Genomic DNA, 13732 nt, shown 5'->3' with positions numbered 1-13732 from the left:
TAAACTAAAATTAGAACTAAAACTAAAAACTTTCGGGTTTTGCCGTGCGTCTTTTAATAAAAGGTTTGACGTTTCGGATGCCATGTTGCAACCTTCTTCAGAAACTGGTTCGAAGTGACGAGATCAAAAATCGGTAACTATATATAAGTCGGAAAAACTAATTAATAATCAGTTAACGCTAATTACAAGCTAATTAATAACTAATTGCGTAGCGTCCGGTGTGAGGCGAGAAGAGGTCTTCGTGTTCACCACCATCTTCCATGTTCTGCTAAGCTTCCAGCCATCCTCTCTGTTGACGTTATTTTTATGTCGGTGGATCTCTATGGCTTCTCTTGTCAGTCTTTGGTAGTATCTGTTGTCCCTAGCCAGCACCTTTGTTTGTTCGAAGTCTATTCGGTGCCCCTCTGCATGGCAATGTTCCGCATCTTCTTCAGCCTTACATCCCTCTCATGCTCCTTGATGCGGCACTCGACGTTGCGTCCAGTTTGGCCAACATAAACCTTCTCACAACTACACGATCGTCGATAGACTCCCGCTCCTTTTAATGGAGTTAGTTTGTCCTTGGCTAATTTTGCTGACCGTGCCGTACCGCACTACGATGTCGTTCTTTTTGAGGTGCCTAGCAATTCGTTCCGTTACACCTGAAACATAGGGAAGACAGATAAATCCAAGTGGTTTTGTACTTACCGTGTCCTCTTTCTGCTTTCGCTGCTTGATGGCCTGGTTGATGTCCCTCGAAGTGTATCCATTCTTCTGCAGCACGCCTCGTAGAAAGTGTTGCTCCTTCTTCAAGTTTTCTCCTTCACATAGTCTCGCTGCTCACTGAAATAATGTACGGATCACGGACCTCTTCTGTTGGGGATGATGCTGTGAACATGCCTGTAAATACCTGTTGGTATGGGTCTTCTTTCGGTATACACCAAGTTCTATATCTCCATTTGTCGTCCTGGTGACCAACACATCTAGGAAAGGTAGTTTTTTGGCAGTTTCTGTTTCCATAGTGAACTTAATCATAGGATGTTGAGAGTTCAAGTGATCCAAGAACTCTTGGAGCCGTTTTTGACCATGTTGCCATATCATAAACGTGTCATCCACATATCGGAGCCATAGTTTTGGTTTCCACTGGCTCTTCTTCAAAGCGTCCTCTTCGAATAATTCCATGTAGAAATTAGCTATAACTGGCGATAGTGGAGATCCCATGGCTGCCCCTTCGAACTGCTCGTAAAATTCTCCTTTCCAGCTGAAATACGTCGACGATAAGCAATACTCCACCAGATCTGGCACGTATTCTGGTAAAGCCTCCGGAATGAGTTTTCGGCGAAGACCCTCTACAGCATCCTTAACTGGTACCCTAGTAAAAAGGGATTCCACATCGAAACTTACCAACATATCCCCAGCCTCCAGCTTTACACCTTTTACCGATTCCACAAAATGTGTAGAATCCCTGACATACGATTCCGTGTTACCTGTAAAGGGAGACAGCATCTTTGCAAGATGTTTGGCCAGCTGGTATGTTGGGGAGTTGATGGCGCTAACGATAGGGCGGAGGGGGACGTCTGGTTTGTGAATCTTCGGTAGTCCGTAGATTCTTGGTGGTACCGGCGCCTGCACAAACAAACCTTTCTGCTGTTCTGCTGGAATTCCTGTGGATTTTATCAGTTCCTTCATTTTTCTTACGATTTTGTCTGTGGGGTCCTTCTTGATCTTCCTGTAGGTGGCTGGGTCCAGTAGGTTCATCATCTTGTCGTCGTATTCTTTCCTGTCCATAACAACGGTGGCATTCCCCTTGTCTGCTGGTAATACGACGATTTCTGACTTTTCTGTTATAGATCGGAGTGCCTTCTTTTCACCAACCGTCAAGTTGGATTTTGGTGGTTTTGCTGACTTCACTACTCTCGCAACTTCTTGTCGGATCTCTTCGGCTTTCAGTGCAGGCATCCCTCGAACAGCTGCTTCCACTTCGCAGATGATTTCCTCCTTTGGGACCTTCTTCGGAGCGATTGCGTAGTTCAATCCTTTGGCGAGCACAGAGGTTTCGTCTTTCGTTAGTGGGACATTCGATCTGTTAATGACGATTGTTTCTACTGGTAAACTATTACCTTTCTTCTTTTGCGACCGGCATTCCAGAGATTCAAACTTCTTGATGTGTGTATCACGCGTCTTCTGAAATTCGCGATTAGCCTTCTCCACTGTTAGTCTGTCCACTTTGTCCCAGTCTTCTCCGGATATACAATTGGAAAGTGAGAGGTGGAGTCGTAGTAACTTCTCACTTATTTTTTGTAGATCATTTTGTAGATCAAAATAAAAAATATTTTTAATTTTGGATAAATGTTGCAAATTGTTTGAACTTAAACGACCATAGATCTAAAGGACGAATCAAATCGACCAATTGTTGGAGGAACAAAAATACGTACAAATTCACAAATTGTGATAGCAATCATTATCTGGCGGAAGCCAAGGTCCACAAAAGAATAGCCAATATAGGAGGAAATTGAGGTAAGAGAAGGATACAGAACTACAAAAACATTACAAACAAGATATCTCTAGCAAAATGGAAGCCATAATATCCATAATAGGATTTTGAAACGAATATTTGAAAATAAAAAAGCCCCATAATTTAATTAATTTTAAAATTGTGTTTATACATACGTATATTCATTTTATAGCGGAGGAAGACTTGGAGTGAAAGAAGTTGGTAGAAAAGAAAAAAAAGGACACAAAAAAACTTAAATCAGTATCTCAAATTGCATAAGTAATTTAACAAAAATAACAGAAAAAAACAAGAAAAAAACCGAGGTATCTAACAATCAGCACGTGAAAGGACAAGAACTAATTGTAAGTATAAATCAATCTATACAAATTAATCTATATACGGCATGTTCCCAACAGCAGCAAGGGTCGCTCTTTTAAAGGAGATTAAGGAATCGTACGCAAATATGTCAATGGCAAGGCGGTCAGCAGAGCGAGCAGAGCGCAGCAATGGCGAATGCTGATAGGAGTTAGTGCGCGGAGTTGTAGTAAAGAACAGAAAATCAAAACGAAGCGATCTGGACGGGACGTGGAAGTTAATCAGTGATGTAAGCGAGGATGATTTATAAATGTTATGAATTATTTTATATAAAAGTATTATATCATTAGCAAGTCGCCGTTGGCCAAGTCGTAACAAGTGGAAAGATTGGCACGCCGAGTTGTAGTCAGCATAGGTAGTATGAGATTTCCAGCATAAAAAACGAACGAATCTCTTTTGGACACGCTCTAGTCGTTCCACAAATATATTATATTGTGGATTCCATACAACAGTGCAATAATTCAAAATGTTAAATACATACGTATAATAGAGAGTCATTAATGAATTAGTGTCGGTAAAATCAGCAGCCGATCTCATGACGAAACCAAGCATACGAAAAGCCTTGCTAACCACCGAATCGACGTGCTCACTGAATAATAGCTTACTATCAAACGTCACGCCCAAATCTCTTATAGAAGTAACCCTGTTCAACAACTTCCCTCCAATGATGTAGTCAAAGCGTATGGGACCAGGCTTTTTTGTAAAAGTAATTGTAAAGCATTTACTATAATTCATGGTGATGAAGTTTGTGCAACAATATTGAGCAAGTTCGTATAGATCACGCTGAAGAGCAGAACAATCTCTAGGATTTGACACGCGGCAGAAGATCTTTAGATCATCTGCATACATTAAACAGTTAGCGTGTTTAAAACACTTAAATATGTCATTAATATAAATATTAAAAAGCAGAGGTCCAAGAATACTTCCCTGAGGTACGCCGGATGAGACTGACACCGTCTGCGAGGAAAAACCTCTAACTGTAACCGACTGCGTTCTATCAGCCAAGTAGGAAGCAAGCCACTGTTGAATGCTGTAGGGTAAACCAACATGTTCAATTTTTTGTAGTAAGAGCCGATGATCAACTTTATCAAAAGCTTTACTAAAATCAGTATAAACAGAGTCCACCTGGCAGTTGTCATCGAAAGAATGCAAAATGTAATTAGTATATTCGAAAAGATTGGTCTCTACCGAACGACCAGCAAAAAAACCGTGTTGTCGAGGGTCCAAAACATTTTTTACAGTGTAAAAAATAGGCTTGTAAATTAAGCTCTCAAGGACCTTGCCAAAAATGGGCAACAAAGAAATTGGTCTGTAGTTTTCGACCATGCTTCTACAGCCAGATTTAAAAATAGGCACCACAGAGGTCCGCTTCCAGACTAGCGGAAAGACACAGTCTTTCAGAGATCTATTGAACAGGATTGATAACGGTTCACTAAGAGATTCACATCAATTTTTTATTATAATAGGAGGTATACCGTCACCACCTGGCCCTCCGGAAGGGTTAACAGCTCTAAGAGCTTTCAAGATCTCAACCTGCTCAAATTGTAGAGACAGGTCGCAAAAACGGGGGCTACCACACGAAGCATCAGGTTCGCGAAGCATTAAATACTGAGCCGAAGTAGCGAGAAAAAAGGTCGCAGATATGTGCACCATCGGTAGCAGTGACACCGTCAAACGCAACCTCTGCAGGCAAGTCACTTGTCGCGTGCTTAGCTCTAACAAATGACCAAAACCTTTTGGGATCATGCCATATACTGCTCTCCGCACTGACAATAAAATTGCGATAATCACGATCGATAAGGAACTTTGAGCGACCCCTTAAAAGGGAAAAAGTTAAATAGTCCAGGCGATTTCTATACCGCTTCCACTTCTTGTGCATCTTACGTTTTTCACGAATTACTTTTATAGTTTCTTTTGAGAACCAGTACGGAAAACCGAGTACGAAGACTCGAAAAGTTTAAAAGCGTCAGATAGCACTTCGTAAAAATAAGTGGCAGCCTCGTCCACGGTTCCATCGCTCAGACGATCCCGCCAGGGCACCTCATTTAAGTACAAAGTGATTTGATCAAATGATGCCTTTTTAAAATTATATATTGGTTCACTACAGTGGGATAAATTTCTAGGAATTAAGAATTTGTATGATATATCTAGCGTAGTATGAGCACGGTCCTCCGGCACCAAAGCATGATCACCTCGCAATGAAATACATTACAGGAAAAAACAAGATCAAGAACGTTACCAAAGTCATTACAATGATGATTTAATTGGGATAAACCAGCCAAAGAGACGAAGTCCAAGAACTCTGTAGCTCTTGCAGAAGTTGCCCTGGACGGGACACAGTAGCGGCGGACGGGGTCAAAAGACCACCCGATTTCCGGGATATTGAAATCACCACAAATGAGAAAACCATCATTAGGGTGTCGCTCAATTACATCAATTAAAGACCTGGAAAATCGCGAGAGTGCAACATTGTCACATGGCGGAATATAAACACAGCATATGTTAAGCACTTAGACAACGCAACACACACTGCTTCAACGTCCGCGAACAAACCCGGTCGTTCCGCACTGGAGATCATTTTCGACACAGCCAACAACACACCACCTCCACGCCGAGCACCCGAATCATCATTAATGTGTCGGTCACGCCTGTAAGTCACATATGAATCAGGAAAATACTCTGCAGATTCAATTCCGGGACAAAGCCAGGTCTCCGTAAGGCAGACAACATCCAAATCCGCACTCAGCAGATTTGTATAGAAAATAGTACCTTTACTGCGTAAGCCGCGTACGTTTTGATAGTAGAGGGAGATGAATTTATTAGACGCCATTGCGAGTTAGAAAATATCTAAGTTTGCTTATACATGAAGAGAACTACTGTAAAACTGAACTACTGTCGTTTTTACGGACAAGAATTTTACAATTGCGCGTCCAGACATATTTATAACCATTTTCTTTAGCCGTGGCCCTAGCGGCGCTGAACAGTTTTTTATTCGCTACAGTAAGGTGTTCATTGATGAAACATTGCTGTGATAGGCCATCAATCAAAAAACCAGGACGGGAACCCTTGGGAAGGGAGCGCTTCTTGACAATGGCAGCGGCGAGAAAAGAATCGCGTTTGGTACGATTGCAGAAACGCACGACGATGTTCTTTGGTCGACTCACATCGCCGATGTGAGGTACTCGATGTATAGCGTCAATATCATCACATTTTAACGGGACCTCGAGAAAGCCGACGATTTTATTCATAACAACGACAATGTTTTCGTTGGCCGCCTCAGGTACGCCCTGTATCTCCAGATTGTTACGTCTGGAGTACTGATCCAAGTCCGCAACCCTATCCGACAAGGTGTCGACCTGTTTCCTCAACCGTACATTATCGGAAGAAAGGCTATCAATAACCATGCACTTTTCTTTGATAAATCGGCTATTTGATCGCTGCAGAATTGAACCGAGGTCATTAGCTCATCATTTCTAGCTTTCATAGATCTAAGCTCCGAACGTATCTCGCTAACCATCTCATAGACAGCCTCGATTGTCGGAGTGGAGGCCACACCGCGATTATCGAAGTCATGCGGCAACATAGTTTTTCTACGGTTAGAAGACGGACGGCAACCAGGACACTGCCATGACGAGCCTGGGGCGGAGAGCGCCGAGGCCGCAGCTTTGGAGAGCTCCACGCATTTGGCGTTGAATTCCCGCTTTATCTATTTTTATCTATTTTATGCAGAGATAAGTTTGAAAAATCAGTAATAAAATTTTTTTTTCTTTGTAACTTGATCTGGGGACATACTGTATATAAACCACTATTCTACTATATACAGATGATTCAAAAAAATTCCGGCAGATTTCTAGGGCAGGTAATACATCAAAAATTAAGATGAAAAGCCTTAATATACATGGGGTCGCAAGTGCCTCCTTAACGAGATATAGCGGGTTTATAATTAAACATTGCAATAAAAATATTTTAGAGAATTTTAGTAACATTTTATGGAACCAGTTCAAGTTGGTCACATTGTGTCATTAATTTTTCTAGTTGTCAGCGTGACAATTTTTATCTATAGATGTTTAAACACGTTCTTAGCATCGAATACAAATAGGTCTACAATGAAAAAATTTTTTTTTACATTTTGTGTTTTGACATTTCTAATTGTCAATTCAAATTTCAATTTGAAGTGTTACCAACTGCTACATATCTATTTCCCTACATTATCAAAATTTATATAATTTTTTATAAAAAAAGGATAAAAACGCGAATTACAAAAAAATAGTATAAAAAACACGTTTCATAAGACTTGAAGCACTCATTGAACTTGAATTCGTGCATTTCAAGCGAGTCTTATGAAACTTGTTTTTTAATATGCTATTATACAGGATGTCTCACGTAAGCTTTTTTTGGCAAATTTCACCATGCTCTTTAAAACCTTATATCCCAGCCAACGTTCATTCAAAAAAGCTCTAAATTGGCACGATTACTCTTTAGATGCTCTCAAATAGATTGTCATATATTGTATCAGAGTATCTTATACAGGTGGTCAAAAATTGAATTACCGTTTCTCTATATTCAATGGGGAGAAAGTCGAAAATTTTAAATGGAACGCCCCATATTTTATTAGCCTACACGAAAGGGAATTTAATTCTCTACAATTTATCTATAAACATTCCTATACTTATTTATTGTAGTTTCTCTCATATTCGTAAATTTATCAAAACATGCAGAAAATGCAGGAAACCGTTTGTATTTTTATTAGAAGGCCATGACATTTTGACAGTTTTTTGTTTAATTTATTTCTATTATTATTTGTACTATTAACTACGATTGATAATCTTTTAGTTTACTAGCTTTTACTTACCAAAAATAACAAATAAATGAAACTATTAGAACAAAAAGTTAATGACAAAAGTTAGATTTGAATAGAAACATAAATTTATAATATAAATTTATTACTAAATTGAATTTGAAAATGCAATAAAATACATTAAATTATTTATTTCGCTGTCTTCGTCACTGGTGACCGGAAATATGCGATTTCTTTTGGTCTCGATATATCCAGAACTAATAAATTCTTTATCAATTTTTTGAAATTTTTCCTTGTGATGGGCGTTAGGTTTGTTAGGCATCTCTCATTAAGTGATCGACACGTCTTGTGCGAAAGTTTATTACATTCGCCATCAATACAAAATAAATTTCAAATATCGGCGGTGGAATAATTTACCATGATGTTTAATAACTTACACCCGTCGTCAAATGTAACTAATGGCAACAATAATACAAACATGGATAAAAAACTGTCAAAATTCCATAGCTTTCTAATAAAAAAACCTGTATTTCGTGCATGTTTTAATAAATTTCGCAATATAAGGCAAACTACAATAAATAGGTATGGGAATGTTTATAGATAATTTGTAGAGAATTAAACTCTCTTTCTGATAGGCTGAAAAAATATGGGGCGTTCCATTTAAAATTTTCGACTTTCTCGCCATTGAATATGGAGAAACAGTAATTCTATTTTTGACCACCTGTATAAGATACTCCGATACAACAAATGACAATCTATTTGACAACATCTGAAGAGTAATCGTGCCAAAGTAGATCTTTTTTGAATGAACTTTGGCTGAGATATGGACTTTTAAAGAGCATGTTGAAATTTACCAAAAAAAGTTTAAAACCAAAATAATTCGAAAACGAAAAACGCTAGGTACCAATAATATTTATCAAAGTCAACCTATTTTTTTACGTACAATTAAATTGTGTAATAAAAACTATAACATTCCATCTAAAATAGCGAAGTTATGGTCTACTTCCGGTAGACCGAAAGTGGCGGCCATCTTGAAAATATTTTAGATCGAAAGTTCCGAATGAACAACCCATGCTACCAAAATTTCAAATCTCTACGAATAGTGGAACTTGAAAAAGTTCTAACGAACCAGTTACGTGAGACACCCTGTATAGTGTAATCTTCTGAAGATAATAAAGAAATTATGTTGTATTACTTGCTTGTTGTAGTATTGCTATGACTGAGCGCATGGGAAAATGAAAATTTGTGTTTGTCATCTTGATCTAAAACCCGCCGTCTTCTTCAATGCAAGTCATTATATATTGTAGGCATTTTGCCTCATATATATTTATATTATATTCTTGTACATGTCTTGTTTTTAAGATTTCTTTAAGTTTTTCTGCCATTTCTGATACTATTTTAACCTCCCCAGCTATCATTCTTCATTTTCTTGATAGCATTTGCACTTCCTCGAGCGTTATTGGCTCCTCTTTGAAAACACATCATAAGAGAACTATACAATTTGGAAAAAAAATCGTTTTAAAACACCAGCTTAAGATAAAAAAGGCACATTTTGGATTAATTTGAAATATCTTACCTTGATTTTTTCTGTTCTAATTGGGTCAGCAAGGTATTGGATTGGGATTAGTTTCCTTTTTATTTCTTTATGGAGAGGATTAGGAATTCAGAAATTAATTAATACACCACACTCCAATTCTTGATTAAAAAAGAAAGTTCTGATTAAGTCTTCAGTGTCGCATCTCTCAAGATTTAACTTAATCTTGAATGAAAGGGATCGTCCTCTTCAAATTCAATCAATTGGAATATTTGCAAAAAATATAATTTTTATTATTTAATTTAATTAAGAAATAACCTACTCAGAATTATACTTCTTTAACTTAAAATCTTTCAAACCCCTTCAAAGTATTAATTAGCATGATGAACGTCATTTTATCAAATTCTTAAAAAAAAAATGTGTTTGATTGTGACGTTTAAAATGATTTAAATATAAAGGATTTATTATAAGAAAGTAATAGGAGAAAATACAAAGTTATGCTTAGAAAAAGATTATATAATAAAATATTATTACAAAAATGCATAAACTAGTATCTCTCTATCAAACTAAATAAGTAATACACTGATGAAAAATGACGTGTAGTCATAAAAATAAGAAACATAAAAACGGGGAAGGAGGGAGGTTTGGTGAATAATTTCTAGGTAATTATTTAGAAATGCGTGTGCATTAAACTGAGAACGTAAAAAAGAAATTTGAAAATGGAACGAATTTAATGCACAAGCGATTCTTTTTGTTATAAAATCTGTTAATTCTGCTCTTTAAGTTTTAATACAGATACTTGGCTCCGTTAATTCAATAAGTAATAAACCAATTTTTCAAAACTACTTCTTAAATAGGTAAAAACTAAAATATAATACTACGGCGTACAGATAAAATTGATGAAACAGTAACGTGTATCTAAAAAACATAACAATATACAATTAATATTATTATTTTTTTAATTTATTTTATTTTTTCACCTTTCATTTGCCTCGATTTTTTTTTAAATGGGTTAGGTTCATTAATTTCATTTTAATTGTTATGTTCGAACGCGCCCCCCTTTAGCTTTTCTTTCTTTTCACATTTTTAATTTAATATTTGTACTTTTGCGTGGTTCTAGAGAATAACAATTCCATTTCTTTATGAGAAAACTTTTTTTATGACTGCATTTTAATAATTTTAACGTTCATCCAAAAGCGGAGGGCGCGTAACACCACAATAACAAAACCATCTTTTTTTATTATTAATAAAATTTTCTTTTGGTTTTGTTCTTAATTTTTTTTTCTTTTTGATTATTTTACATGATCCGCTACCCTCCGTATTTTATTTTTTTTTTTGTATTTTTTCACTAAATTTAAATTACATCTATTAACATTTTTTAACTTATATAAAAAAAATGTACGTATAATACAAAATATATATATTTATAATGTATATTTACTATTATATGTACTATTTTCCTTTTTTTCTTTATTAAATTTTCATTTCTCTTTAATTTTTACTTTTTTTTTTGTATTGGGGTGAAATTTTACACGTTTTTTAAAAAACTGGCTGCTACATTTTGCTTCTTTTTTATTATTTTTTTTTTTTGTTGTGTTTTAGAATTGATTCAAATCGCAACGTACGCGTATGTGGATGTGTAGCACAGCCAGAGAGGCCCCCTACGGCGCCCCAACGATTATGGGGCGATTTCGAGGGCGTTTTAGGGTAATTATTTTTCTTTATTTTAATTTAATTGTAATTGTAAAAGAAACGTGGTCACACTTCGCGTCCGTTTTTAACCACACTATATACTAAAAACAATTCTTTTCGGTTTTATCTCTTAATTTCCCTCACTTTCATCTTCATGCTTTCTCTTCTTACCCCTCGTTTGTTCTATAACATTATTATTTATTATGATTATCAAATTTAATCAAAAATACTCACCTTCTGGAGTTTCATTTTCTTCATCACCTTCCTCCTCTTCTTCTTCGATCCCATCCTCCTCCTCTTCCTCTTCCCCAGCCTCATAATCACCTTCATCAGTCATTTCATCCAAATTCTCAGAATAAACCGCATTTAAACCAACATATTCCTCATCTTCATCACTGGTTCCTTCTATAAAAATCAAAATAACATTAAATACGCCTTTATTAAACTATTTTTTTTACCATCTTCGTTCCCTTCCTCATCAGAATCATCATCATTGCCATTAACTTCATCATCAACGTCGCTTTCATCAACTTCATGTTCCTCAGCATCATAACCATCAAGGAATTTAAGACTTGGTATCAGCTTAAACACTCTCTCTCTATAATCAGCCATCATTGTAGCTTCATTATTAAAAAGATCGAGATTTCTAAGATTTTTGAAGTCTTGCAATGGTTTTAATGTTTCCAAATCTTTAATTCTGTTCCCGCTAAGGTTCAGATGGGATAACTTGGGACTTGTGGCCAAAATATTGAGGCCATTGACGATTCTGTTGTCGCTAAGTTCGAGTTTTTTTAGGTTGGGTAACCGTGGAAAACCTTTTAGTGAGGTCAAACCCACGTTGATTAAACTCAAGGATTCGAGGTTACAGAATTCGTCGGTGAGGCCGACGATGCTAGTGCTTCGGCAATTGTCCAAATTTAACTCTTTGATCTAAAACGAACACATGGATTGGGATATGTTTGGTGTTGGAGTTTTTTTGAATGAAATACTTACGTCCGCGGCATCTTTGCCGCGCTTTTCCAACTCGATACGTTTCTCCATCGTTAATAATCGATTTATTCGGGTAAAATTAATGGATGCGGTAGCCGCGCAACATCGAACGGTACGTAACCTCTGATTTTCAAATCGGCTTATAATCAAGAAGAGTGTACTTGTCAGTCATCGATTAGCCGCCACCACCAGCGTGTTGTAGATACGACTTTTCATTTAGCCTTAGAGGGGTACTTACAATAACACAGTGTAGGAACCGAAATGGCGGGAATATAATTTTACGAAATATGGCGCCAAATTTCAATTTTCAACACTCAATTAACTCATATCAACGAATTTTATGACGAATTTCGCGATTTAACGTTATAATTAAGAATACAACCAATATTAACGCGATTAATACGCAAAATTAATTTTAAATGTCTTTGCTTTCTAATTAATTATTACATACTCAATAATTCCAAGAGATGGCGCGCTATATATTAAAGATATTATTTTAGTAACAAATTTAAATTTATTACAAATCGGAAATAATTACTCATTTTAAAATTATTTTTACTTTTAAAACGCAATAATACTAAAATTAGGTCGAATTGGGGCAAAAATAAAATCTTTTCTTTGATAAAATAGATGTCACTACTACTATATATATAATAGGCACTAATAAAAAAAATTATTTATTACTATAATTTATTATATTTATTTATTAAATCGTTATTTCGTCAATAATTTTAAATTTAAATTTAATTAATTAAAAAGTGGATTAAAATTAGAATTAAATTTTTATTTAATTATAATAGATGGCGCTTAAATCATAAAAAAATGACATTTGTGGCAAATTTAAATCTTTAATCTTATTCAACATCAAATTCCATACAAACAACTTCCCCCATACCACACGAAATTGTATCCCCTGGTTTAATGATTCCGCAATTAGGTCCGGTTCCGGTAAGAATTAAATCTCCGGGTTCCAAAGTCATGTATTTCGAGCAATAAGATATCAATTGCGGTATGTTAAACACTAAATCGCTTGTATTATCCGTTTGTTGTAGTTTCCCGTTAATTTTGCACCATAATTCGACGTTATGCGGATCTTTTAGCTCTTCCAGGTCGACAAATCTGCTAACAGGACACGAGGTGTCAAATGATTTACTTATACACCATGGAAAACCTTTTTTGCGATATTCAGGCTAAAAAATGAAATAAGAAATAAAAATAACTTAAAAGATAGTTTTATCACCAAAAGATTATTTAATCCTAAATCTAAAGCTAAACAATATCCCCCCACGTATAACATTGCATCTAATTCTTCGACATCTTTGCATTTCTTTCCGATTACTACCCCTAATTCAACTTCTTCGAGGATTTCAGCCCCTTGTGGGGTCTAAAACGTAAGGATTCGTTAAGAATTGGATTAGAAATAATTAATTATTACTTTTATTTTATTTCCTTCTGTTATGTATGATGTTGATGATTTCATGAATATTACGGGGTTTTCAGGTTTTGGGGCTTTTGCAGCTTGGAGAGCTCGGCTGAAAAATGAAAAATTATACTGTTTGTGACAGATTAACCTAACTTTGTTTTATTGAAATCTAATATAAAATTATTCGCTTTAATTAAATTAATTAGTTAAACTTACTGGTAATTAAATGCAGCCCCTAAAATTTTTTTGCCATTCTTTGTAAATTCTTTAAAACTCCCAGCCATGTTGTTCACGTCGTCCATATTATCGTGCATCACTAATCTGCGTTACGTCTGATTTTGTAATAAGTTTTGAGTTGATTAAATGTTGTAAATAAATTTATTTGTTAGAATGACTTTTAAAATTTTTGAATTTGGCGCCAATATTACCGACCGAGCGGTGAAAAGA

At 35.9% G+C, this 13732-nt stretch overlaps 2 protein-coding genes across 2 annotated transcripts; both read right to left on the bottom strand.

The window, feature by feature from the left end:
• Positions 1-10633: 10633 nt before the first annotated feature.
• Positions 10634-12297, bottom strand: LOC111419870 (acidic leucine-rich nuclear phosphoprotein 32 mapmodulin). The gene is made up of 4 exons (XM_023052750.2): positions 11866-12297; positions 11331-11802; positions 11107-11277; positions 10634-11055 (listed from the first exon to the last, which is right to left on the bottom strand). The coding sequence occupies exons 1-4, from the start codon at positions 11911-11913 to the stop codon at positions 11003-11005; spliced, it is 744 nt and encodes a 247-aa protein (XP_022908518.1). The 5' UTR covers positions 11914-12297; the 3' UTR covers positions 10634-11002.
• Positions 12298-12625: 328 nt separating this feature from the next.
• Positions 12626-13726, bottom strand: LOC111419871 (oxaloacetate tautomerase FAHD1, mitochondrial). Its single transcript, XM_023052751.2, has 4 exons — positions 13502-13726; positions 13298-13394; positions 13103-13246; positions 12626-13052 (listed from the first exon to the last, which is right to left on the bottom strand). Exons 1-4 carry the CDS (start codon positions 13597-13599, stop codon positions 12717-12719), a joined length of 675 nt encoding a protein of 224 aa, XP_022908519.1. The 5' UTR covers positions 13600-13726; the 3' UTR covers positions 12626-12716.
• Between the last annotated feature and the right edge of the window lie 6 nt (positions 13727-13732).

Source organism: Onthophagus taurus, chromosome 10, assembly GCF_036711975.1.
Source record: "Onthophagus taurus isolate NC chromosome 10, IU_Otau_3.0, whole genome shotgun sequence".
Classification (NCBI taxonomy): domain Eukaryota; kingdom Metazoa; phylum Arthropoda; class Insecta; order Coleoptera; family Scarabaeidae; genus Onthophagus; species Onthophagus taurus.
The sequence above is the reverse complement of the archived record's forward strand: the minus strand, read 5'-3'. Positions and strand labels throughout refer to the sequence as shown.